The 27,240-nt window shown below is 39.3% G+C and overlaps 2 protein-coding genes across 2 annotated transcripts in view; one reads left to right on the forward strand and one right to left on the reverse strand.

Moving 5' to 3' along the window:
• LOC139739821 (uncharacterized) overlaps positions 1 to 17,650 on the reverse strand; it is a 30,325-nt gene extending 12,675 nt beyond the window's left edge. The window contains exons 1-8 of the mRNA XM_071650416.1: positions 17,473 to 17,650; positions 10,611 to 10,812; positions 8,798 to 8,936; positions 7,736 to 7,867; positions 6,986 to 7,133; positions 5,313 to 5,532; positions 4,571 to 4,842; positions 3,854 to 4,073 (exon numbers count right to left, since the gene is read on the reverse strand). Of these exons, the coding sequence (XP_071506517.1) occupies positions 3,854 to 4,073; positions 4,571 to 4,842; positions 5,313 to 5,532; positions 6,986 to 7,133; positions 7,736 to 7,867; positions 8,798 to 8,936; positions 10,611 to 10,812; positions 17,473 to 17,516 (1,377 nt within the window). The 5' untranslated portion in view covers positions 17,517 to 17,650. The remainder of the gene's footprint in view (positions 1 to 3,853; positions 4,074 to 4,570; positions 4,843 to 5,312; positions 5,533 to 6,985; positions 7,134 to 7,735; positions 7,868 to 8,797; positions 8,937 to 10,610; positions 10,813 to 17,472) is intronic.
• A 671-nt stretch (positions 17,651 to 18,321) lies between these two features.
• LOC139739803 (methylated-DNA--protein-cysteine methyltransferase-like) lies at positions 18,322 to 26,516 on the forward strand. The gene is made up of 4 exons (XM_071650395.1): positions 18,322 to 18,452; positions 19,789 to 19,951; positions 24,469 to 24,614; positions 26,227 to 26,516. The coding sequence occupies exons 2-4, from the start codon at positions 19,812 to 19,814 to the stop codon at positions 26,487 to 26,489; spliced, it is 549 nt and encodes a 182-aa protein (XP_071506496.1). The 5' UTR covers positions 18,322 to 18,452; positions 19,789 to 19,811; the 3' UTR covers positions 26,490 to 26,516.
• The last annotated feature ends 724 nt before the right edge of the window (positions 26,517 to 27,240 follow it).

Below are 27,240 nucleotides of genomic sequence, written 5' to 3' on the forward strand. Positions count from 1 at the left end.
TATAAAAGCACTCTTTCCGCTTTGTTTATTCCACAATCCCTTTCACTCATCATCCTGGTTCCTAAATATTTCCTAAAATAAGACCACTGAACTCATCCATTTTCCATAAGTCAAAATTTCATAAAAATGTATTTTTCTTCAGCAAAGTGCCATGTTCATCGCTCTGCAAAACTGCACACTCCCTGTCCTTCAGTGCAAATAGCAGGCTCACAACACTTCATTTGAATGCTTGTATAGCACTGGTCAATGCAAGTGTGACTAAGTTTGGAAATATCAATATCATACGAAAATGATTTGATTACTGTAAAACGAGAAATTTTCGCGTGCATTTTAATTTCGCGAATTTCGCGAGCGCCAAAATTCGCGAAATTAAAATGCACGCGAAAGTTTTTGTCTACACTACATGCATTGAACACCAGTGGCAATTCGCGAAAATTTCATGCCACGAAAAGGGCTGTCAGCTCCAATTCGCGAAAATTTCATGCCGCGAATATATCATGTTTTACAGTAAGTTTTGAACAATTCCCAAAATAAACATGAATTTTTATGTAGCGAGCAGTCCAAAGGGAGCTACGTCAGTAGTGCACGGTGTCCACAATAACAATAAATACACAAGGTTTTGAAATCTACTTGTTTCTAAAGCCAAGAAGTTTGTTTCTCTTCTCAAGGTGCATTTAGTCATCGGTATTGAGTAATCAATTTTCTAGAAATCTCTTTTGTTTAACTTTGAAGATAATTTCTGAGTCTGTCACATCAATGAGACATATTTCATTTCACTCTTTCACATCTTACTGTTAATGACACTCGACATGTCAAGTCACCAGGGTACAAATGTACCTGTACAGTAGGACCGTTTCCCCTCGCTTTCCTTCAACTCATTAGTTAGCACCCACAAATGAAATGCGCCATGTCAGATATAAACTTAGGTGCATGACATTCACAGAAAAGACAATTCATGTTTGACGTCATTGCTCGAAACCTGGTTTCTATCAAATTGAACCATCCTGCAAACAGATATAATTTATGTAGAACAAGGGGGAACCAAATGTCTGTTGCCCTGCCCTGCCATACTGCCTGCTTCCACAACAGTCACAACGCCAAACAAAACCATGCAACTTCTCCATGCCTGCATGTACACCTCAGCACGTAGCCTTTTGAATTCCATCCAAATAATAAAGATAAGGTACACTAGAGAAGGTCAACACGAGGGGTTACAAAGATCAGTTTACTTTGAGGATAGGCACAAAGCTGATAACATTCAAAGCATAGCTTACTTTGTACAAAACCGAATAAATTGCATCTCATCCCCTTGGCTTGGCTTGACACATGACCAAATGTACTGGCCTACAGTGGTATGCTTGTGTCAACTTTAATTAAACTCTGTCTAAACGATGACTCAAGAGTGTCGAAGGCAGCTTGCATACTTCCCCTACATTATACTTCCTTCTTTCTTCCTAGTCTACTGAAACCAGATAATCTTAATTGAGTCATTACAAGAAAAACAAGTCATTTACAAAAGATCACATTTGTCAGAAGAAAAACCCTACAAAACAAGATTTAAATCAGCCTTGAGATTAGAAAGAAACACTACAATAATGAACATGTACAGAAATTTCAAATATTGGTAAACTCTATTACAATATATATTCTCAATGTTCCACAACATACACTTTTTCAACTAAGGCTCAGGCAGAATTAGAGGCAATGATTAAAGAAGAGAAGGTTCCTTGGTTTAACTCACATAATATTTCCTAATAATCCATGAGACTTTGTGACAGGCAGGGATTAGTTAAATATCTACATGCATTTTTGTTTGCCCGACAGTGATATACTGTGAATATTTTGTTTGTTTTGTTTGTTTTTTCACCCCGTACTATAAATACCATCCCCTAGTTTCAAAGTTTGGTCGACAGCAAGAGTACAAGGGCAATTTATACAGTTTTATTATTGCATTGCGCCTACAAAACGAGAACCTTACTCATCACATACCATCTGGTTGGAGTATGGACGGAATGTAAGACAAAGCTGCATACCAGTTTTATAGAAGCATGTATTAGAAACAGGGTGTGTAAAGAGCAGAGAAGAGAACATACACTTCAATCTCAATGAGGTGCCATTAAGCAACATTGACATCTTAAATCCTATAACACAACTGCAAAACCTTCCATTGTACCTATTATGCTAGAGGGAAGAAATCTCCACTAGCGAGATCAATGAAGACACTTCAGAACTTACAGTATATACAAATTACATGTTCATTTGCCTGACTACAAAGTATTATTTTTGTACTGAGGAGACTTAAATGTATCATTCCACACCAGTGTTGCTGTAAAATAAACATACAAGGACTTTCTTCATTCAAAAGAAATTAAATGGGAATTTTAAGAACCAAAACATCAACTTTTTACAGTACTTTCTTGTGCCTGCCCCTGTATCACATCTCAGCAATCCTCATCAATCCAGGACCAACATTTTTTTTTTCAATTATGGTCACTGTTTGCTTCCAGCAACCAGGGAAAGATTATATAATTTTTTTTTTTTTTTTTCTGATCTATTCGACACTTGAAATTATTCTTTTAAACTAGAATAAGAAAATTTTGCAAAAGCATTCCAGAAAATTAAGTGTTTGAGGAATATAAGACACACAAATATCAATGTCTAATCATAATAGAAGTACAGTGCACTCCCGTTATAACGAAATGCTCGGGACCGGCAGTTTTCTTTCGTTATAACGAAATTTCGTTATAACCGAACAAATACAATATAACGAAAACAAGGAACCACGTATATTACGTTTGCTGAATACACTGCAAAGCTATGTGAAATGTGATGGGATAACTGTATTACAATAATAAACGCAAATTCCTCTCAGAAACTGTGTGTGACACAAGGAGCGAACACACAGTGGTGTGAAGCGTTCACCCATGCAGAGACGCTGTAAATGCTTGTTCCGCTACGTATTTTCGAAAGCAATTCGCATTTCGTTATAACGGATCACAATTCTTTTGTTTTTCTTTGTCTGTGGCGCTCGGAAAAGACTTCGTTATAACGGAAATTTCGCTATAACCGTGTTCGTTATAAGCGAATTTTGTACCATAGGCTTTAATGGTGATAATTTTGGGACCAGAAGATTTACTTCGTTATAACGAAATTTCGTTATAACCGTGTTCGTTGTAACGGGAGTGCACTGTATAAAAAAAAACAAGAAAAAGAAAAAAAGACTCCTATAAATCCTGACTTCAAAAGACAACAACGCTTACTGGGAATTTTGTTTTTTGTCTTTTCTAATCGCAGATACACCTACACCCTGTAAGCACCCAAAGTGCTGATTGAATACAGCTTTGCAGCATTCATAAAGTCCCCTGACAGGACCACTGTGACTGTGTGTAAACAAGTTATATGCATGGTCTGTGTTCATAATGGCCCTGCCTCTTCCCACGTGGGCTAATAATACATGGAGTCACAGAGTTCAAGGTGATTACATGTAGGCAGCTCATTGTTGTGGCCTGCTTGACAAGAGCTCCTATGTGTTACAAATGTACTTAGTTTTGCTACATTGAGGCAAATGGGTTCAGAGAAGTTCAATGGGTCTACACAAATAATAGCATCAATCTGAGGAAGAGAATTCAGAGCATTATTTCAGACAAGAAAGAGTTTTCACATCAACATTGCAACGATTACTCTACTGTTATACACAGAGCAAAGAGAGATCAAGCGGTGTTTGTGCCACAACATGAAACGGTACATATTTGGTACATGTGGAAGGAAGTACAGGTCAAAAAAAAAAAAAAAAAAAAGTGAAAAGGAAGTACAGGTCAAAAGGTGAAAAGGAAATGAGCTGAGGGTGGCTAACCTGTTGGGGCTGTAACATGCCCATGCTGGTCATCTGCGGCTGCATGGTGGGCTGCGGTTGAATGATGGGTTGCGGCTGTATGAGTCCCTGGCCGCCTGAAGGCTGGAGGGGTGCATCCATGCTCAGCAGCTGCAGGTTGCTTTGTAATGTTGTGCTGCTCTGCATTTGCTGTGTCTGCGACACCGATACACTCTTGAATTCACCGAACGATTTGTCTGTGCTGTAGGTCGGGGAAAGGGCATGCAAAACTTTGGGATACTGGTAAAGACTCTCATGTTTTCTGATTCTGGATAGTGATGTCGCCATGGCGGACATTTTCAAGGTGTACCCGCTTCTCAGTTGCACGTTGAGTCTGTTTGGAATCTGTAGATATTCTGGGGCCTATACAACTACATACACATCAAAACCAGAGAATTACTACTACTGAGTCATTTCAAATCAACATTATATCATTATTTAGACCACAAATTAACCTACAGTCCACATATCTTTACAATGCAATATCCTCAAGGCAATACATGTATATATCCCTGCATCCATCGTTACAAACAAGATCATGTTTTGTACTGTTATGTCATTTTGATCTTCTCAACACTTTCAAGGAAAATTATTACACTTATTCCCACCTAAACTGCTAATGCATAATCCCACAAATAGTTTAAATATAAAAGTGAAATGGACGCATGCTTCACCATAGAAATATGTAATAATGGTTACCTAGAGCCTGGTGCAGGAGTACTCTGGAAACTTGAGAAATCTGCGAAGTCGCCATTTGGGGAGGTAGTAGACTGTGACGCGCTGGCCAGGACATTCCCTGAACTTGTGTCTGCCCTTGGATTGAAGTCGCCAAAACTGTCATTGGCTGCAGCAGACGAGAAGTCTGCAAACAGGTCTACAGACTGTGACGGTGGGGCTGCTGTATTTGTGATTGGTGCCACTGATGCCGCGATGCCAGAATCGAAGAGTTCCGACACTAAATCATTGGAATTCTGATCAGCAAACACGAGTAAGAAGGGAAATTAGCACAACGTTTATGCATTTTAAGGAGCATTCTGTTGCATTATATCAAACATTAAGTTTCTTAAGTACCAGTATATGAAGTACTTATCAAAAGAAAAATGTTTGCCCTTATTATTCGTCAATTTCCTTTCTGTTCTCAGGGGCATTTCACAGAGACTAATGGAATATAATTCATCAATGAATCATGAGTTACATGGTATTCGAATTAAAAGCAGCTCTTCGTCTGTGCACAATACTAGAGTTCCTGTTACATAATGAGCATCCTTCAAGAATGCATCATGAAAGTCAAAGAGTTTATGCGAACATCACCACAGTTAAACTGAAACTATCAAGTACTCGTATATAAACATCAATATCAGACGCCACCATGATTTTTACTGCATCTTTAAAGAGATGACATCACAAATAGCAAGACTTCTAAATCAGCTTGGGTGCATACTTGTGATGCAGGACCGGAGTCTTCCTTGGCTTCGGCTGCGTACGCTGCTGCTGCTCCCAAATCTACTCGCTTGCCCGACCGCTTTTTGGTGGTTTTCGTTCTCCTCTCTGTCGTCGTTGTTGAGGTTATCCGCTCCTCCTTTTCCTCTTCGTCTCGGAACTCAAATCTGGAATTCTTGTTTTGTGATGACGGTTTGGCATCTTCATCTGATTCATCATCTCTGAAAGAAAAAAACAACAATCAACGACAATGCAATGATAAAAACAACAACAACAACAACAACAAAAATCAACAACAAAAATACAAAACTCTGAATGTGATTTGGCATGTCATAACCTACGGTATCGTTACAACGCAGGATACGGCATTGCGTAAACGCCATCTCGTGTTCTAGGTAAGACATAGTTCTCAAAATGGCTCAAAATTTATCATCCACCACTTGGAGTTTGCTTTTATTAAAGGGTTTACTAAGAAACCTGTCTTGCTCAACAGCCCCCAGCAGAATTGGCGAGGATCAATGAACTGTTCTGGAGTATTTTGAGATCAAAAGTGTTCAAAATGATTTAGATTGTAGTGCACGATTTTGTTCCTGAAAAGCCCTCCCCATTCAGTAGAGGGAAAGTAGAATGTGATGTGATAATCGACCCTGCCCGAGCAATTGCATTTCCCAACAAGCTGCATGTGATTCACTCTAGCGCGAAAGATCGATGAATACTGTCATGGCCTGATTTGTAGATTATTAATAATAAAACATGTACAAAATGTAGCAATCACAATCAGATATGTTCTCACCTTGCAATACAGTTGGCGTACCATTCTGGCTAATATTTTGCATTTTCATCGTTACCCAACTAAAATTGTGTTATCACAGCATTATATGACACATTTCTTATGTATACATGTTCATTTTAGAACAAAAAACAACAATTTCTGCAAGTGTATGGAAACTATGTTTTACCTGTAAAATAAGATGTACAGTTACATATTGCTATCATGGCGGCCAAATTTTAGCACTGGACACATACCTCTATATCATTCCACAGTCTTCTCATATTTGAGCAGTAGATATGTTTGTCAATCTTTTCCAAACAGTAAGGTGTAAAGTCTACTTCTGTGGTAACCAAATCTGTGTACATTCCCTTCTTATCATCAGAAGAGGTCACCCACAAGCAAGCTTAGAATAATTCATAACACTATAAACTATTTGAACAGGTATATTGCACATTATAGAATATCAAAGTATCCTCGGACTGGTTGTGGGAGAAACCTAAGATTTATGAACACCAGTCTTTCAACCTTTGGTGTGGGGCATTTATTTCCTGTTGTATTCCTAAGAATTACAAAGTGGCATCACAAGTGGAAATATATCCTAAAATCAAGTCGAGGACATAGACATTCAATCAGTCAATCACAACTGCTAAATGTAACCTTTCTGGGTAAAATATCAATTCATATGCAGCACACAATCTTGCAGACTTTTGATACATTTCATTACTTGTCAAAACATGAACAATGATAAATACCTCTTTTTTTCTCAAGAAAAAAAAAAGGTGGGAAGTCCTCCTAGTAATTATGTTACCGACAATCTTAAATAACTCAATGAAGTAATCAGTTTGATCACACAAAAAACACTCATCTCGTTTGCTTAGATCCAAACAGTTCATTGAACTTACACATACTCAGATGGAGACTCATCTGATTCATCACCCTTCCGACTGGTCTTGTCACCAGCGGATTTCCGATTCCACTCTTCATCTAGTTCGTTGTCATTGTCCCTGTTACGGAGCCAGCTGGACTTTGGTTGTCGGTCGTACCTGTCACCTGTAAATGATCCAGGACAAATGGTACTCAAAACATTGACAATAACCCCCCAAAAAAAATCTCACTCAAATGAACAGAATCTGTAATTAGGAAAGAGGAATCTCCCTTTTACCTCAAGCACTTTGTTCACTTTCTCTGAACTAGAGATGGTACATGACTACTACACAGCTGTGCTACATCCACTTTCAACAGCTCTCACCCCGCTGCAGAGCTATAAAAACTAAATGCAAGCACAGGTTACTACATGTCTTCGTGAGAACATGTGAAACTTTGCTAAAGTTCCATAATTCATCTTAGGTTTGACTCTACAAAACCAGTACCAGTCGATTAATTTGATTTTACTCGCTTCATGTGTTGAAGCCAACTTGGACCATGTGTAGATTTTGACTTTAAAAGTCATGACAGAAATTTCTCATTACCTTGCAAACACAAGCAGCTTTTGATGCTAAAAAAAAGAAGAAAGAAATTGCAAACATGTATCACCATCCCCATAAACAGGATGAAAAACTTGCCTTTCAAGTGGACAAATTGACTGCCAAAGCCCTATAAAAGTGAGCTTACATAGAGAACAGAGAGAGATAGGTAAAGTTATGTTTACTTACTGTATCCCCCACCCTCTGTAGAGCCCTCGTAGCCAGTGTACTTGTCCTTGGCTTTCCTGGCCTGTTTCCTCTTGGCACGGAGGGCCTCGTCATCCTGAATGAGCTTGATGATATCCTTGACCTTTTGCCTCACTGTGGAAGATGCAGTGAAAGCAATGAGATACAAAATTTGGTCCTTGAAATACATACATACATGTACACACACACACACACACACACACACACACACACACACATACATACACAAATACACCTGCAACAGGATGAATAAGACTTACTCAAAAAAAAAAAAATGGCTTAGTTGGCTCTTCATTCCAAGCAAGACGTGATTCCCATGAAAGTGATGAAGTAAATGCATTCACACAACAACAAAAAGGTGAAGTTTGCAGAATGACCACCAGTTTGTACACACACTTTTCAATATGATGTCAACAGTACAATTCAAGATGTTTATATGTACTTGCTGGAAAAACTCACACACACACACACACACACACACACACACACATCCAAAGCCCACCCCTTGTTCACACTAGCAATTCATCACATGGCATCATTAAATCACACAACAGAAGATGATTTAATCTAGCATTTGGCTGGTTCAAACCCTGCGCATGAAGTTCTGAGGTATACATAATATTTAGAATGACTCTTGCGTGTATTGTGCCATTCTCTTCATCTCTGAAAACCTCCCACATCCAAATTGCCAGCCATGGACATCTAGGGTGCAGATTCACTCTTTAGTGGATCACATGATTACAGACACATTGATAGGCATTAGTCATGGAATGACACTACAATGACGAAAGAATGTATGTCATGCAGCAGCAGCAAATCAGTATTTCCACAAAAATGATCACAGTTAATGTATTGCCATGTCCAGTGTAATTATCAGCTGATATTTTACCAATGGTCAAAAAACATTCACAAAGCATACATTAAAATAAATTGCAATACATAAAGTAATACAAATGAATTTTAACAAGCTGCTACACTGTTTTCTTGTTAAGCATCGTCTTAATTAGGGGGTATGTAAATGATGCAAGGTCTCCATGTCATTACCATTCAGACCTTGGTCCCTGTTGAACTCATCTAGAAAGGAGTACGACTCCAGTCCTTTCAGATCATACAGGTGCTCTCTCGCGCTTGTGACCACCCTCTCTGAACCATTCAAAATGAGGTACTGAAGGAGCAGTAACGACTGCAGGGAAAAAGATTAAGATGTGAAACAGACTATGGTTTAACGTGGCCCTGTTCTGCAGGTAAAGACCAGCATTACTACACAGATTCGCTTGCTAGGTAAAAACATAATTAGGTTCCCCTAATGTCCTCTTACAGGGATACCAAACTTGTAAATAGCATTGCTGTAATCTGAGGGCTGAAAAGGTGCATTTTTGGTGGAAAATCATATTTTTACCTTTTCTGCAATACACATTATACTATGTAGTTAGACAATTTTGTGAAAAACAGTATTTTCCATGAAACCTACAGTATTTTGGCAAAAGACAGAACAAAATACTGCCCAAAAAAGGAACAGCTGGCAATATCCTCCTAGTAAAAGTTTAACCTGCTTAGCAAATAGATATTGTATGCTAACATTTTGCTCTGTATAAAAAAAAAAGAAGCAAGATAACTTCACAGATTTTCATGACATAATATTACAATGTCTTGGATGATAAGTATATAAGTGCTTGGTAGAACAGATAAGCATACAAAACTAGCCACAAACTAGAAAAGCACTCTTGAGAGCGCAGAACTCCGCCAAGCAGCTAATTTCCGATGATCTTGTTCTTCCATAGAGGTCAGTGATTTCCACCCATACGTATGCATGATAAAAATCGCCTGAATTCCCAAAATAGAAGCCTTTTGTTACGTCATCAACCCTCAGCTGCGTGGCGCGTGCATGAAAAGCTCAAAATGCGCAGCTTGAACCCTCCAAGTTCATTGACCTAACCTGCCAAAATATCGAAAATCCTTCATAAAATACATAAAAGTTTCCGGATCACTACCAAAATTTAATCATCTGTTCCTTGTGTCATTCTCAATCTTTCCTGCAAGTTTCATCTAAATCCGTTCCCAACTTTTTGAGTTATTTTGCACACAGACAAACAAACAAACGGCAACGAAAACATAACCTCCTCTTTGGCGGAGGTAACAAACCATAGAAATCAAGACAGGGTCAAGCAAAACATTCATGGCAACATATTAGAGTGTAGGTTCCAAAACATGCCTGTAGATCTACTGTTGTAACCTTTGAGTGAATCAAATTTGTACTTTAACAAGAAATTGATGTATACCTAGGATTGGAAGAATGGCCTTTGGTCTCTCATGTTGTCATTTTGCTGTTGTTTTTACATCTCTCAGATAAACATATAGCAGTAGTTCAATGCATTGGCAAGCAAAAATCTTACATTCAGTGAATAACTGTCTAGTCAAGAGAAAGGTTAAAGGTACTGTCTACCATTGGGAGCAGTGATTTAAAAAATGTTCGAGTTATCACATTTGATGCATGTTATATGTGTAAGTCAGTTGTATCACGAAACATTGTACCATATGACAATTTGGCAATAAAGCCTAACATGTAAGGAGATATCACTGTATTTCTCAATAAACCATAACTGTAGACGGTTTATTTTAGGAACATTTTTATTATAACTATTTTTCACATTTTGTATGTCTAACAATACTTAACATTAAATATACTGATTAACATTTTTTACATTGGTTGTTTCTATCCCTAACTCTCATTTTAGAACTATTTAGAAGCACTAAAGCTGGGTTTTTGTTTCACCTGCACATATGATAAATAATGCCTTTTGAATAAGAAGGACAAAGTACAACAGAATTCTGAGTACTATGAGAGGACAACACCCACTTTATAGACTCTTCTCCAGCTTTTCTTGTTATCATACAGCATTCTCTTCCACAGCATTCCCACCACTTCTGGAAAGTGTTCATAGGTGAAAGTCTCCCTGGCAATCTCTGACATCAGTGTGCCATGTGGTCCCCATGCCTCTTCATTTGTGGCTTCACGTACCTTGGCCTCCACTTCACTGTAGTTCATTACCACATTTGTCCTACAACAGAAAGAAGAATTCACGATATTGATCAGCTGTGTAATATCTTGGTGCACTGGATACAATTTGACAACTATCAGTTAAATACAGACTGAATGTTAGAGGACTAGTTATGGGGAAAAAAAAATCACTGAAATCTCATGCTAGATTCTCAGTACATACAAAATATAATACTGATGTCAGCAGGTGGTGATTGAGACATTCCCATTTACAAAGCATTACATGTGCCTGATGATCCTCACTACATGGAAGAGATAAACCAGATATATTTAATGTCCCAAGCACCACTACTCCAGTACAGTATGTAAAACAATTCACCGACATTGTACACCGACATGTATAATTTCATTTGATAGAAAATGTAGACACAGAAAACAATTTAATATTCAATTTCTCAAGGGAAAATGCACCACCTGGGTCGTAAGGTAGAATAAATACAGCTGTGAACAGGTATGCAAAATGTGTTCATAACAGACCAATTCTTGCCATACTGTAAACTTAAAGGACAAGTCCACCTTCATAGACATGTGGGTTGAGTGAATGTAGCAATATTAGTAGAACACATCAGTGAGAGTTTGAGCAAAATCGGACAATCCGTTCAAAAGTTATGAATTTTTTTAATTTCTGCTCAGTCACGGCTGGATGAAAAGACTATAGTTTGTGATGTCACATGAGTACAATGATTTAAAGAAAGAATAAAGAAAATTCAACATATTTCCATTTTTCTCGCATAACAAAAGAACACTCGACTTCTCTCTTTCAGAAGGTAGGGGGAATAATATTACCCTTAACATACGTCAGTAGCAAGTCGAAGAAATGTGCACTTTATTCAAAAAGTAAAGTTTTGTGAAATTCTCTTTTTATTTTCCTTATATAGTTGTACGCCTGTGATATCATACACTGTAATAATCTTCTATTCCAGCAGTGACGGCGCAGATACTTAAAATATTCGTAACTTTTGAACGGATTGTCCAATTTTCCTCAAACTTTCACTGATGTGTTCTACTAATATTGCTGCATTCTCTCAATTCTTATGTATATGAAGGTGGACTTGTCCTTTAATAAAGAAACTGGGGCATGCGATTGTTTGTCTTCATTTTCAACTCTTGCCATTAGGTAATCACAATTTGTCAAAATCATGACATCATTACATCATTTTAGAAGCACTACGACTGTGGCATAAAGAGGCTGTCAGTAACAATTAGGCAGTCTCACTGGTTACAGCTCGTTATTCCGAAGGTTCGATATTCTGAGGGCTCTTCATTCCTAAGATTCGTTATTCCGAAGGTTCGTTGTTCCGAATTTCATTTTCGGATTGGCCAATCTTCGGAATAACGAACCTTCGGAATAACGCCACAAATTTTCGGATTAACGAACCCTTTTTCATTTTCCGATTAACGAACCTGTAGGTATAGGGAATTTGCGTGTTTCGGATTAAGGACCCTTCGGATTAACGAACCTTCGGAATAGCAAACCTTCGGAATAACGAACAGCACCCGTCTCATCAGCAGCACTGATATCAGTTGAGTGTACTTTCCTCATTTCTTTGAAGATATGTAAAATTTCTTTTAAAAAAAATCTAAAACAAACAAAGATCTGGCACAAACAGTGTACCTGAAACTTTACTTCTGATAACATTGCCACCACACATATCACTTTTGACAGAGACAGTGACAGCTGGTTGACAGGGAACTTTGCTTGTCCACTAATACCTAATCCAAGCAGCTGTAAGTACACGTTCACAGTAACTGGGCAGGTAAATAACATTTGACTTTAAGTATTCATTACAAGCATGCATATAGACTGAGGTTACAAATATTCTACACTTATATTATCTTGATTGTGACGCTTTTTAAAATAAATAACAACTGCATTCGCCGACGATCAGTTACCAGCATGCTAGAAGTCCTGCTATGCAATTAGTATGAGTCTACCGTGTTGTAATATTAGTGTGCTAACGAGCTGGTACACTTGTAGCTGTGTCTTTTTCCATGAAAATTCCACCAAAATCTTTGATATTTTTTAAAGCTTGTAAGCACACTGTAGATCTACCATATTTTTTTCAACTATTTAAGTTTAAATTACCTGATCTAACATTGGGACTGTGACTTACATCTAGACACACAGAATAGACGTAATCCCTTGATTATGTAGTCCAGAGAGAGTGAAGTAGATCTAGGAGTCTACCTCAACTGGACGTCTTTAGGGACAGTGCAGTGGTTAAACATTCCCCAACATTTAACCCGACCAGACGACGTGCAAAGCATTGCACTTGTGTTCAGTGACAGGGCTGTCGTAGTTACCCCCAACATAATCCCGGGGCGCTGCTGTAACCAGTGGTCGCCACTATGTTAATAGCAATGCGGTTACCCCCCACAGTGGTGTCTATGAGTACCGGTACTAGACCCCTATACGACTCGCTGAGACTGTGAGAGGCATCTGTCTGTCTCAGTGATAGCGAAAAAACTGTCAAAAGATGTCTAGATTCTATCTACAATCAAAGGCATCTGGAGATCTGGATTTTTCTGGTCGTCACGTACGTTGTCAAGTTGTCAAGTTGTCAAAAAATGTTACTTATTTAGATCTAAACTCCTCCAAACGAATAGATTTTGCAATCTATCCGATTAGTTCTAAGCCTAGGCCCTACCTATCTTAACTCTTTACGTGCCATGGTGGAAACCCCCTGTGTGCCACGTTATTCTGAGACGCGAAGGTAGTCATGCTTTGAGAAAGAATTCGTTTTTTCCAATTTGTATAACTTCTACAAGTTTCTGTTAAGGTGGACACAATAGTGAGCTACGTTAAAGAGGAATGCCAAATTTTCCTTCGATGTAAATTGTATGACAAATCTATTTCCAATTTTTCTTTTGAATGACCAGTTGCTACATTACTGTAAAGGCATGACTTTTGCACATAAAACCCTAACAGAAACTTAGAATGTACGTACGCAAGTCTAGTTGGGCATACCGCTTGATAGTTAATCACCACATAGAATGCAAGCCGTATGTGAGAGGAACAAAAGCGCGAGAAACGCTTTCATTGTGCCACGGGATTAGCGATTTATCGATCGGTTGAAGCGGCTTTGTGTGTTGAGTAGAATATGCAAAGTTGGCACGCCGTCGACTGAGTCGGACATGCAAACGTGGCATATAAAGAGTTAATCTTAATCTAACATCATCACCTACCATTAAGTAGCCATTACCATGGCATGAAGTCGCCATTCGTTCATGCCCTTGTCACTGTTTGTCCTTCTCGTGCTATATTATTTCATGTGTATGACTCTTCTTTACGTTAAGTCAAAAGTAAAAAAATATGTCCTTCTGTCAAAGTGAATATGTGTGGCTGGGAAGATAAACAAATGTGTTTGAATTCGGTAAATATGTTTGACACACACACACTACATAGAGAGTGTGCTCACGTGACAGGTCAGGCACGTCCACTTTTTCATAGGGGGAGGCGATATTTTTAAAGGAAAGTTAGTTAAAACATATGTGACCCGCTACAACAAAAGGATCCTAAAGTCGCTGACGGCTGAGCCGAGAAAATCCATTTTGAAGTCACATCATCAAAATTGGTCAAAACAATCAGATTTTTGTCTTTGGCATAATTTTGTATTGTAATGTTTTGTCTATCATCTGCCAAAATTTCGAAGCGAAATGATCAAAGGAAAGGCTAGAAATCAGCGTTTTTCTGGGCCATGATTTTCCGACTTTCAACGTAACAGAAACGTGTCCGAAATTTTTGATTTAGGGCCGGAGCTAGACTCCGCTCCTAGCAATGAGGGGTGATCTTATTGGTCAGTGCGTGGCATCCTGATTACTGATTGGTCGTGCGTAGACCGCTGGCGCTAAGCTTGAATCAACATCGTGGAGGTTGCTAGGAACATACCTTCTATTGTCAAGCGGTGAAAACTGTCTGAAAACTGCAGCGTGGGAAGGAAAACTTTATGCCTTTTTTTCTTGATACTCTGATTTCCACAAGCACTTGACATGCGCAAATAAAATCATTGATATCTCCGCAACCGAATACTTTTATGAGTCATGTTATGTATGACATAAAAGTGGAAGAGTTAGGTAATAATGTCCTGTCATTTTCAGAAGATTTTCCTCCTTCGACTTTCGGATCCTTTTGTTGTAGCGGGTCACATATATCATATTGAACTTTGGCATTTACAGCACTGGGTCGAACCATTTAATGATGGGTGTGTTTTGAAAAATAAGAGAAAATAAGGGTGGCTGACAGAATGATTGTCCGATGGCGACCCTATGAGAGTAACTGGCGAATGGCAAATTGCATGTGTTGTGTGTGCATCGGTGCTGGATTAAAAACCCGAGGGCACGTACGCACAGCTGGGTCTGATGCAGACTGTGCATTAACATGTGCTCCACTCAACGCTAGCAGTAGTACTCTCGTCGGGTCGCCAGATGGAAAATACCATAAACATGTTTTCCCATAAATTTATGAGTTGTTTTCATCACAAACTGCATGGAAGAGAAAGGTGAGAATTTTAATTTTCACATAACGAGATCATCAAAGGATGAAATATCAGTTTTACCTGTTATTTTCAATAATCTTTATAAAAAGTGGCAACTTCATGGTAATTGATGTTAGGTGAATCTAGTAATTGTACTAATAGTATCAATCATGACACCATGACCATATGTGTTTAAATTAAATTTACTATTCAATACAAAAAGTAGCTTGCATCCTTACTACCTTAGTTTTACAGTACAAATCAACACAGCTCAGGCAAGCACTATCACTTTAATGACTAACTGTTAGGACCTTGGACGGACCTAACGTTCAACAAATTGTTGTCTACAAGTCAATATAATGCGCAGTTTTGATGGATTTGAATTAACGTCAATTACCGCTAAGTCGCCACTTGCGTGTATAAATTCCTATATGCACTCCCTTGTTGGCGAACTAACGATAGGCACTGTAGTTCGCCGCCCATAGCGCGCCACGTACTATTAGCGGATGTGTTATAGAAACTTACACACACTTCAATGTAGGATACATTATTCACTAATTGTGCATCTTCATGTTTTAAAAACTTTGTTAATCTGCCACCTGAAATCAATTCGAAATCAAAAACATTCTCGCATTAAAAATGGTTTTGTCACCTAGGTGACCAAGACATTAGACATACATATGGTAAGATACATTGGGATTACAATTAACCATTATTTGTGTTTTATGGAGGAAAAAGGTAAATTAGGAATGTCTTTTTGAATTTGAGAGTGATGAAAATCCGTCGCCCCAGCTGGATCTCCGATCATGGCGCGCGCTACATGCGATGTGAATGTCTGGGCTCTGGCGACTTAATGGTAACCAACGTTCGAGTGAATATTTGTGCTGAGTAATTAGTAAGCTGTGCATGTTACATGTGTAGTGGTGGTTACCCTACTGACTCTGTGGATGTGGCCCAACTGATCTTTGAAAATAGTGTGTCACCTGTTTATTGCTGTGCCTGTGATGTGGCAAGGTGGAGTGCTAACTGCGACCAGCCCCAACACGCAGTGTTGGGGCTGCGCATTGTAGCAGACATGATCATGACAGGCGAAGTATAGCGCCTAAAAATCAATATGAAATCGCAAAAATTCTGCAATATGAAGACTTACAAGTGAAGATGTAATGTTGAAGACTGACTGCGTTCAACTTTTGGTTCTGGCAATAGTCCCTTTCTGCTCGGTTTGATGAGTTAAATGCGACTCGGTCGAGAGGAACTCGGGAGAACCACATCTTATACAGTCAATGGATTTGAGATTTGTGCGCATGCGCTGGCCGTCAAGTCGTGTAGCTTTGTGGCAAGGCCTTATCATACTGTTGGCAAACCCTCTCGCTGTATATTGCGTTGCTTTCTGGGTGGGTGCGCGCGCGCACGCCTTGTCAAAAGGCTAAACGCATTGCGACTCCGCCAGCACATGAATATTTACGTGCGCAGTGTACTGCATACTGATTTCGAAAATGGTGAATGGGATGGGGAGCTAGGACTACGGACCCGTATATGGCCGTGAAAAAAACGTTTTTTCAAGATCATTGGACCAGTGTGAACAAGAACAAGGTGAACGAAGGGTATAAATTAGATAAGAATCTTATGTATACTATAAAAGTACGTTTTTTCCTCGTGATATTCGAAACCTACGGAGGTGCGAAAATCTGTGACAGACTGTGTATGTTTTTCAAGCTTACCGATATAGCACTCTATTGACTCAGGACGCTCCCACAGTGTGTAACTGTGTATACGGAGCGTCCCGGGGTTAGGTGGAGTGCCTACACAGGCTACACCGTACAGTGAAAGTCGACGTTACAATGAATGTTCACGTACAATTACTGGACGACGATCCTAGTAAATATCCACGAAGATGGTCACACAGGCAATTGTCGAAGGATAGCTAACCAAACTGTCAGTCCCTATTATCATACTACGAGATGCGGCTCTACAACTAAGTAACAGTACACTACAGCCTACAGGTATGTCTAGTACTACATGCTACATAGGCGTTCCACTATAAGTATGTCAAGGGTTTGGTTTCGGTCTCGCTGACGTACAACTTATCTGAGTAGGCCTACGGCGTATTGCTAGCAACGGGAACCAACCAACAGATAGGAGAAACACCGGCCACCGGCGTATGGATAGCATATTGTTTCACTTACACTTTATCCGTCAGTTCACGGATTTTCCACATAGCCGACTGCATGATGATAGGGTAGGTAGTATCTTTCAGGAAAGCTTAAAATAAAGTGGAAATAATGACTCTTCTTGCGGATGAAGTACGATTTCCAAAACAGGAATTTCAAAGTGGGCGTACACACAAATTAACAGCCGTCCGAGCTTGCGATGCGGCGGTGCTGATATATGCGATTGAGCTGCCTGTTTTTCCCACAATGTATAGCTAGCTATCGGCTAGCTGCGTGCGGTACGCGTTTACTACCCGTACGCTGCGCTGCGGATCCGCCGACGGTCGCTACGTCATCACGAAGTTGATCGGATCCGTGACCCACGACTGACCTTGCACAAACCAAAAAACTGCAAGTTGGCTGCGCGCTTCTCTCAGTACATAGGACTAGGAGTGTGACTGCAATGTGTGTGTGCCTGCTCGCGCGCTACACGTGTCCCCACTTCGTCGGTACGATGGTACAAGAGTGTGGCTTCGCATATTGATGCCAGGAGTGGAAAACACTGAAAACAAAACATAAACATCACTATAAGTACGGCAAAAAATATTACAAAAATAAATTTATCATTGCTTACAAACTTTTATAAAGTCTTACGTAATAAATACAATTATATTGATATCTATTTTATGAAATAATTACTTTTAGACGACTAGGAATATTCTAACTGTAAACATAACACGGTAACACTCGCACGCTGACGTTAGCACATGGACCGCGCATCACAAAATCTCTGCACAGAACTTGACGATTCTGTGTGGTGGGTGCATGCAGCGTGCAGCTTCTAGTAACATGTTAGGTGATTACACCACATGACACCAATAAGTAAAAGGAACAGTGTATGTTTGTGCAGTGCAGTGTTCAGAATTGATAACTTCCAATATACTGTAAAACCTCGTGTTCAGAGAAACTGTCGTCGCTATACTGACCTTTTGTTTAGTTTGATGAAAGAGCTAACTGTGAGTGCAATTTGACGTTATTTTGTATCATCCACTCTTGATCTAGACATTTTATTTTGACTAGAAACTTTGGTCTTTGACTTAACTCGCTCGGTATTCATTTGTCCAGCAACCCTCGCCTCGCGACGCGATCAACGTGCAACTTTTGGTATTACATTGATAATAGACCCAAGTTGGAGAGCTGCTTGTAGACCTGTCATGGGGCATGGGGCCGTGTTACTGATTTTTGTTGCAGTTACTACAGAACTACCCACAACTGATTGTGTAGCATCATGTGCTATGTGTGCGTAGTGACTGCAGCCATGCTGCTGCTGGTACATGGTTCCTGGTGGCGAAGCGTACTGCTACTGGTGAAGAGAGGGGTGGGGCGGGGTCGTCGGTTTCAGAGGTCGGGAAATCCCCTCATTCAAAGTGGGCGTGGTTGGATGAGGTTGGGATGAGCATGGACCTACAGTAGGTCCATGGGATGAGCTAGGATTTGAAATGGATTGGTAAACAGTGTAGGGCCTACTAGACACTTTCTAACAGTAGATTGTCTGTCTAGGACTATTGCTTATTACTAGGTTGGAGGAAAAGGTCCATTACACAATGTAATACTGAAGCTTGATTAGAAAGTGTTAGTGACAGCAGAGAAATGAGAGAATTAGTCATCACTACATCAGCTGTTGCTCGATCCATACCCTATCATGGTTTCCTGTAGGCGCCTACATGTTTAACGTTATTACTTGATAGCAGTATTAGGCAACGAAGAATAAAGAAGACATTCTGGATTTTAACAATTTTAAAGCGTATTATCAGAGGAAATGTTGAAATCTTAGAACCTCCATAAAAATTAAAATGAAACTTGTTGGTATATGTTACAGAACAAGTCCTTTCATTTTTTCCCTTCAGATCTTGTTTTCAATATTTTTAACATTTTTAATAAATTGCTGCATTGCTGCAGATGTCGTATTTAGACAGCAACTGGTCTGTGTATAGTTAAATTGCTGCCAAAGATATTGACAGGGACAGTGAACTGCTACCTGCTCAGTTTGTTGTGATTGAGGAATGATGCATATTTGAACAGAAACAGTCTTTAATTGTCAAAACAGTTTATTAACTCCTGCAATTAGAATGCAATATTCTCTGCAGCACAAAGCGTGGGTATACAAAGGAGAGATTATAATTCTTCTTTCTTCTTCTCTGAAACCTCCCAGGTATAAATATGAGTTCTGTTGCAGATATCGCATCTCTCTGACTTCATCTACAAGGTATGTGGATTTTTGTCATGCAATGCCTCATTTTTGAATCACAGTCTGCCTTTTCTTTTTACATGTTGGGATATATTGTGGGCCAGACTGCAGAGACACACTACACAGGATGCCGTTAAAAACAGTATGCACGCTATCATCATTTGTCTTGGCCACACCTGTTGGTCATGTGACCGTGTCAGGATGTCCCAAGGGTGTGCATAAGATCTGCATGGCGGCTCCAAAGGCTCTCCCTCAGCTGAATGCTAAGTGAGTCCCGAGTGTATGTAGCCATACATTGTAGGTTGAATACATTGATGGGTGCAACTGATAAGAGTGATAACTTGTAATGACATTCAGTATATCCTGAAAGTGGTTTTAATTTCAATTACCAATAAAAGCGTTCAATCTCGCTACATCTTGAGTATAAATAACTAAGTGGAGTTTGGGCATTGTCACTCTTACTGATGTTCTTGCACTTATTATTGTTACTATGAGTGTTCTCTTTTTAGTATTGTCAACAATATTATTCTTTTTTTTACCAGTTTGAATTATCACCATTGTTATTATTCAACGGACTTATGTACTATGATCAACATTATGTGTGAGGTGTATTTTGTCAGGAGATATGTGCTACAAAGATTATTGAAAGTTTGTTGAAATCATCTGCATGATCTTGCTTTTCTCAAATACAGTGCACTCCCATTATAACGAACATGGAAATGACGAAATTCCGCTTACAATGAAATAAAAATTCAGCCCGCAACTTTATCTTTTTTCATTGTTTATTTGTTTGGTTATAACGAAATTTCAATATAACAAAAGAAAACTGCCGGTCCCAAGGACTTTGTTACAATGGGAGTCCACTCTTTTACCTTACAGTATGAGGATTCAAGTTTTGAGAGCCACTAACTTAGGCCTACTATAAAAGAGTGTGAAAATTAAGTCTGTTCAACTGAAATTACTTGTTATCATACTACATGTACCTGGGTGAATCAAAATCTACATCAATATATAGGCCTCCTATGGGAACTTGCAAAATGTATACTGGTGGTGTAAATTCAAAAAGACTTGATGTCATGAAAACCAGAGAGAAAGGCAGGCACATGTTTGGGTGTTACTGTACTATACATCAAGGAGACATGTCAGTATAAACACAGATCTAGTCAAAGCACCTTTAGCCAGACTAACAAAAAAAAAATGAATAAAAAAATAAAAAATACATATATATATATATATATATATATATATATATATATAGTAAACGAATCAGTAGAAGAAGAACGCCGTAAAAAATAATAATAAATCCTAGATCTTGAAGATCTTAAAAACGGAGCATAGCTCTCAAATACTGAAAGGCAAGGTCACACTCTTCATCAGTGCCCATGGTGTGACAAAAGATCTTAATCAAACCCGTTTCTGAAACAGACATGAAAACACGTCTGATCATGGGCAGACGGATTTTGAAACTCACCTTTCAAAGAAGTCACCGCGCTAAACAGATGGAGGTAGCGCACAGTGTAGTGTCCATAGTGACGCATCCAATGACGCGTAGTCATGACTGCAAGATGACATGGCAAATCTCCGGCTCCGAAACAGTGAATCTGAAAAGGGCCTCATCGCCAACAGTCGGAAGAGTAGCAGAAAAAGTACACAGTACAGAAACATAATAAGAAAATTGGTCTGCTCGGCATCTTGATGATGATAAGTAAACGAATCAGTAGAAGAAGAACGCCGTAAAAAATAATAATAAATCCTAGATCTTGAAGATCTTAAAAACGGAGCATAGCTCTCAAATACTGAAAGGCAAGGTCACACTCTTCATCAGTGCCCATGGTGTGACAAAAGATCTTAATCAAACCCGTTTCTGAAACAGACATGAAAACACGTCTGATCATGGGCAGACGGATTTTGAAACTCACCTTTCAAAGAAGTCACCGCGCTAAACAGATGGAGGTAGCGCACAGTGTAGTGTCCATAGTGACGCATCCAATGACGCGTAGTCATGACTGCAAGATGACATGGCAAATCTCCGGCTCCAAAACAGTGAATCTGAAAAGGGCCTCATCGCCAACAGTCGGAAGAGTAGCAGAAAAAGTACACAGTACAGAAACGTAATAAGAAAATTGGTCTGCTCGGCATCTTGATGATAATAAGTAAACGAATCAGTAGAAGAAGAACGCCGTAAAAAATAATAATAAATCCTAGATCTTGAAGATCTTAAAAACGGAGCATAGCTCTCAAATACTGAAAGGCAAGGTCACACTCTTCATCAGTGCCCATGGTGTGACAAAAGATCTTAATCAAACCCGTTTCTGAAACAGACATGAAAACACGTCTGATCATGGGCAGACGGATTTTGAAACTCACCTTTCAAAGAAGTCACCGCGCTAAACAGATGGAGGTAGCGCACAGTGTAGTGTCCATAGTGACGCATCCAATGACGCGTAGTCATGACTGCAAGATGACATGGCAAATCTCCGGCTCCAAAACAGTGAATCTGAAAAGGGCCTCATCGCCAACAGTCGGAAGAGTAGCAGAAAAAGTACACAGTACAGAAACGTAATAAGAAAATTGGTCTGCTCGGCATCTTGATGATAATAAGTAAACGAATCAGTAGAAGAAGAACGCCGTAAAAAATAATAATAAATCCTAGATCTTGAAGATCTTAAAAACGGAGCATAGCTCTCAAATACTGAAAGGCAAGGTCACACTCTTCATCAGTGCCCATGGTGTGACAAAAGATCTTAATCAAACCCGTTTCTGAAACAGACATGAAAACACGTCTGATCATGGGCAGACGGATTTTGAAACTCACCTTTCAAAGAAGTCACCGCGCTAAACAGATGTAGGTAGCGCACAGTGTAGTGTCCATAGTGACGCATCCATTGACGCGTAGTCATGACTGCAAGATGACATGGCAAATCTCCGGCTCCAAAACAGTGAATCTGAAAAGGGCCTCATCGCCAACAGTCGGAAGAGTAGCAGAAAAAGTACACAGTACAGAAACGTAATAAGAAAATTGGTGTGCTCGGCATCTTGATGATAATAAGTAAACGAATCAGTAGAAGAAGAACGCCGTAAAAAATAATAATAAATCCTAGATCTTGAAGATCTTAAAAACGGAGCATAGCTCTCAAATACTGAAAGGCAAGGTCACACTCTTCATCAGTGCCCATGGTGTGACAAAAGATCTTAATCAAACCCGTTTCTGAAACAGACATGAAAACACGTCTGATCATGGGCAGACGGATTTTGAAACTCACCTTTCAAAGAAGTCACCGCGCTAAACAGATGTAGGTAGCGCACAGTGTAGTGTCCATAGTGACGCATCCAATGACGGGTAGTCATGACTGCAAGATGACATGGCAAATCTCCGGCTCCAAAACAGTGAATCTGAAAAGGGCCTCATCGCCAACAGTCGGAAGAGTAGCAGAAAAAGTACACAGTACAGAAACGTAATAAGAAAATTGGTCTGCTCGGCATCTTGATGATAATAAGTAAACGAATCAGTAGAAGAAGAACGCCGTAAAAAATAATAATAAATCCTAGATCTTGAAGATCTTAAAAACGGAGCATAGCTCTCAAATACTGAAAGGCAAGGTCACACTCTTCATCAGTGCCCATGGTGTGACAAAAGATCTTAATCAAACCCGGAGACAGCCGGAGATTTGCCATGTCATCTTGCAGTCATGACTACGCGTCATTGGATGCGTCACTATGGACACTACACTGTACGCTACCTCCATCTGTTTAGCGCGGTGACTTCTTTGAAAGGTGAGTTTCAAAATCCGTCTGCCCATGATCAGACGTGTTTTCATGTCTGTTTCAGAAACGGGTTTGATTAAGATCTTTTGTCACACCATGGGCACTGATGAAGAGTGTGACCTTGCCTTTCAGTATTTGAGAGCTATGCTCCGTTTTTAAGATCTTCAAGATCTAGGATTTATTATTATTTTTTACGGCGTTCTTCTTCTACTGATTCGTTTACTTATTATCATCAAGATGCCGAGCAGACCAATTTTCTTATTACGTTTCTGTACTGTGTACTTTTTCTGCTACTCTTCCGACTGTTGGCGATGAGGCCCTTTTCAGATTCACTGTTTTGGAGCCGGAGATTTGCCATGTCATCTTGCAGTCATGACTACGCGTCATTGGATGCGTCACTATGGACACTACACTGTGCGCTACCTCCATCTGTTTAGCGCGGTGACTTCTTTGAAAGGTGAGTTTCAAAATCCGTCTGCCCATGATCAGACGTGTTTTCATGTCTGTTTCAGAAACGGGTTTGATTAAGATCTTTTGTCACACCATGGGCACTGATGAAGAGTGTGACCTTGCCTTTCAGTATTTGAGAGCTATGCTCCGTTTTTAAGATCTTCAAGATCTAGGATTTATTATTATTTTTTACGGCGTTCTTCTTCTACTGATTCGTTTACTTATTATCATCAAGATGCCGAGCAGACCAATTTTCTTATTACATTTCTGTATATATATATATATATATATATATATATATATATATATGATTACAAAATTAGTTCTACATGCATGATCAGCAGTTAGCATGAGAGAAAAAAAACCAAGCACATATAAATTCATCTAGTTTGCTTGTTCTCTGTTCCCTCTTCATATACATAGATAAATGTGTATATAATTACACAGTATGTGTATATAATGTATAATGTATATGGTCGGTAGTTAGCATCATAAAAAAACTCCAAAAAACAAGCGCATAGCTCATATTAGTTCATCTATTTTGCTTGTTTCCTCTTCACTGATGACAGAAAAAGCTGTAGTGTCTTCGAGGAGCCAGACGATTGGTCACCGGCTTTGAGAGAATGCTGCGACTGGCTAACAGACTACTTCAAGGATTCCAATTCAGTCCTGGACAGACCTCTGCCACCTCTCCACGTCACAGAGTTTAAGTCTGGTACTTCAGTTTCTTGTTAGTTTCACAGGGAACTTTTGTATATATGCTTATTTAAATCAGTGTTGTTAGAGATACAGAATATTTTTCTGAGTCCAGAGATGGAGCACTTGAATGGGATCATGGGTTTGAAGCTGTAGCTGTCAAAGGGATTTCTTAGTGTTGGTTGAGATGGGGAATTAACATTTTGGGAGATAATTAGAAACCACTTAGATGGAATATTAAAGAGCATACAGTTCTGAGACGTATTCAAATTTATTTGATGAAGATCTATTTTGAAATGGCTGAGATATTACCCCTCAAAAAACAATAAAACGAAGTGGTCCTGATAAAAGGCGGGTTCCACCTTTTCTTATATAGAACCTCTTTGTTTTGTGATATCGTGGCCATTTCAAAACCAATTTTCATCAAATAAACTTTGAATTCCTCTTAGGATTGTATGCTCATTCATATTTCATAAAAGGTTTCTCATCTCAAAAAAATATATAAAAATGGAAACTTAAGTCCAATCTAAACCAAAACTTTTAGGGCACTGAAGTCTGTTGGTATTGCATTTTATCCACAATGATACTTTGCAGTAGTGATAGGAAGCAAACTAAAAGGACATGCCAGAATTATTGTTGTCATGGGATTATAGATTTTGTACACTGATGGTGTCAGGACATATACTGGAAAACATCCCCACCTGACCAGCAGTAATCATAGAATGCCCCTGAAGCAGCATTTACAGCAGTGGAAAAAGTAGAAGTAGCTATTGTGTGGATGCTCTTCAGTAAACATGGCTTGGCTGCAACTTGTTCTCAGGGTCAATGTCATTTAATTACCTTACTGTATTGGTCTTGATTCTTATTCTTCTCCTCTTTTTTTTTTTTTTAAATTTTGAAGTGACTCTTTGTAGAATGAATGTGCTATTTCATTAACCTTGCAGCATAAGTGTCTCTGTGTGTACATATACAAGGCAGATGGGTATATACAGCCAAATCTCTCTGTAGCGAACGCTAAGACAGGTTTGAATGTGTTTTCATTTTTCTAGCATAATACACTAGAAGAGCTCATAACTTTACTGCCTCCTTCAAAAGACAGGGAGAGTGATATTACCCTGAACATATGTCATACTTGCCAACATTTTCGTTTGAGAAAGCGGTAGAATCCAGGATGCCTATGCGAGCAGCGCTAGCTTGAATGCTAATGAAATCATTCAAAAGCGGTAGTCTACCGCCAAATGCGGTAGAGTTGGCAAGTATGATATGTCAGTAGCAAGACAAAGGAATGTGTACTTTCCATAGAAAATCAAATTTGTGCATAGATTTCGTATGGTTGATAAATCTTGTGAACACCATTGATACTTTCTTGTTTTCCTCTTCACAGAAATCATATCCATGCTATAGATATGTCATCGGCAAGTGTTTTTGAAGCAAAAACAGACTTTGAAAAAGTCTTCCTTAGCCAGGCAGCCCCCTTTGAGAATACAAATGTAATGGGTAACAAACTTAAACCTGTTGCCGACATGTTAAAATCCCTTGTGGACCTTGCAACACCCTGTATTATGATATTTTGTCAGTTATAATTCCCCTTATTTCCTCAATTTTGGTATGTTTGTCTGTTTGCTTTATAGATTCCTTCTCATCTCGAGTCTGGGAGAAAATGGTGATGGACATTCCTGTTGGACAGACGATGAGCTACGGCCAGCTGGCTGCCGTGATGGGCAAACCAAGAGCCGCCAGGGCTGTGGGTGGGGCAATGAGACTCAACCCCACCCCATTGGTGGTCCCCTGTCATCGCGTGTTGGCCGCTGATGGCAAACTGGGGGGATTCATGTCGGGGCGGGGACTCCACGTCAAGGAGTGGCTCTTGAAACACGAGGGTGTCAGTTTCTGAGGACCTGCCTCCCAGCCAGCATATCAACCTGGGTTACACTCGCCTACTGGAGATAACAAAATACAATGTATTCTTATGCTTTTCAGATGTTGGTAAAGTGTATCCAGATTTATGATGACAATCGGTCGAGCGAATGTTGAATTCTGCACACGATGATCATTGCTATAGTCTTGTCAATGATCCGTCAGTATTGAGAGAGAATATGTCTAGAGCATATACCAGCTTTGAATGCTAATTAGTGCCGCTCACTGCACCCAGGTTGACTTCCTTCGAGTTCAAAACTTGTCTGTTTCAACTCTCTGCTGTAAAATACAAAGAAAGTATTTCAACTTTTGCGTAGATACCAAAAAGATTAATTTCAGAGGAAATAATTTACATAATTATGTACAAGACGTACCGTAGAAAGCTCACATCCATCTCAGTTTAGTGATTATTTGACCAACTCTCTGTATACCCAGTCATTACCTATGGAAATGTAATGCATCCTGTGCTTTATAGTTTATTCAGATCCCCAAATGCCTGGTGATAACAGAAGCATGTTGATATGCTTTCAATTATAATACCTGGTATGCATATGTGACCCTGCATCACAAAACCAACAAAAAGTCGCCAGATATGGATTTTTGGTAATTGCAGGTCCTGAAAGAGCAGACTCTAAGCTTTAAAATGATGTATAACTCAACTCAAATGGACTCTCCTAACCTATCTAAATATTGGAAAGAAAGCATGTGCTCCAGAAAAGTGTGAACTG

The sequence above is a fragment of the Diadema antillarum genome, unplaced genomic scaffold (assembly GCF_040938485.1).
Source record: "Diadema antillarum isolate AM-2024a unplaced genomic scaffold, OU_Dant_1.0 seq00000819_RagTag, whole genome shotgun sequence".
NCBI classification, from domain to species: domain Eukaryota; kingdom Metazoa; phylum Echinodermata; class Echinoidea; order Diadematoida; family Diadematidae; genus Diadema; species Diadema antillarum.

Coding starts and splice junctions, on each gene's coding strand:
- LOC139739803 (XM_071650395.1), top strand. CDS start 19,812: ATGCCGTTAAAAACAGTATGCACGCTATCATCATTTGTCTTGGCCACA. Junction 19,952..24,468: donor CTCCCTCAGCTGAATGCTAA/GTGAGTCCCGAG, acceptor CACTGATGACAG/AAAAAGCTGTAGTGTCTTCG. Junction 24,615..26,226: donor CGTCACAGAGTTTAAGTCTG/GTACTTCAGTTT, acceptor TTTGCTTTATAG/ATTCCTTCTCATCTCGAGTC.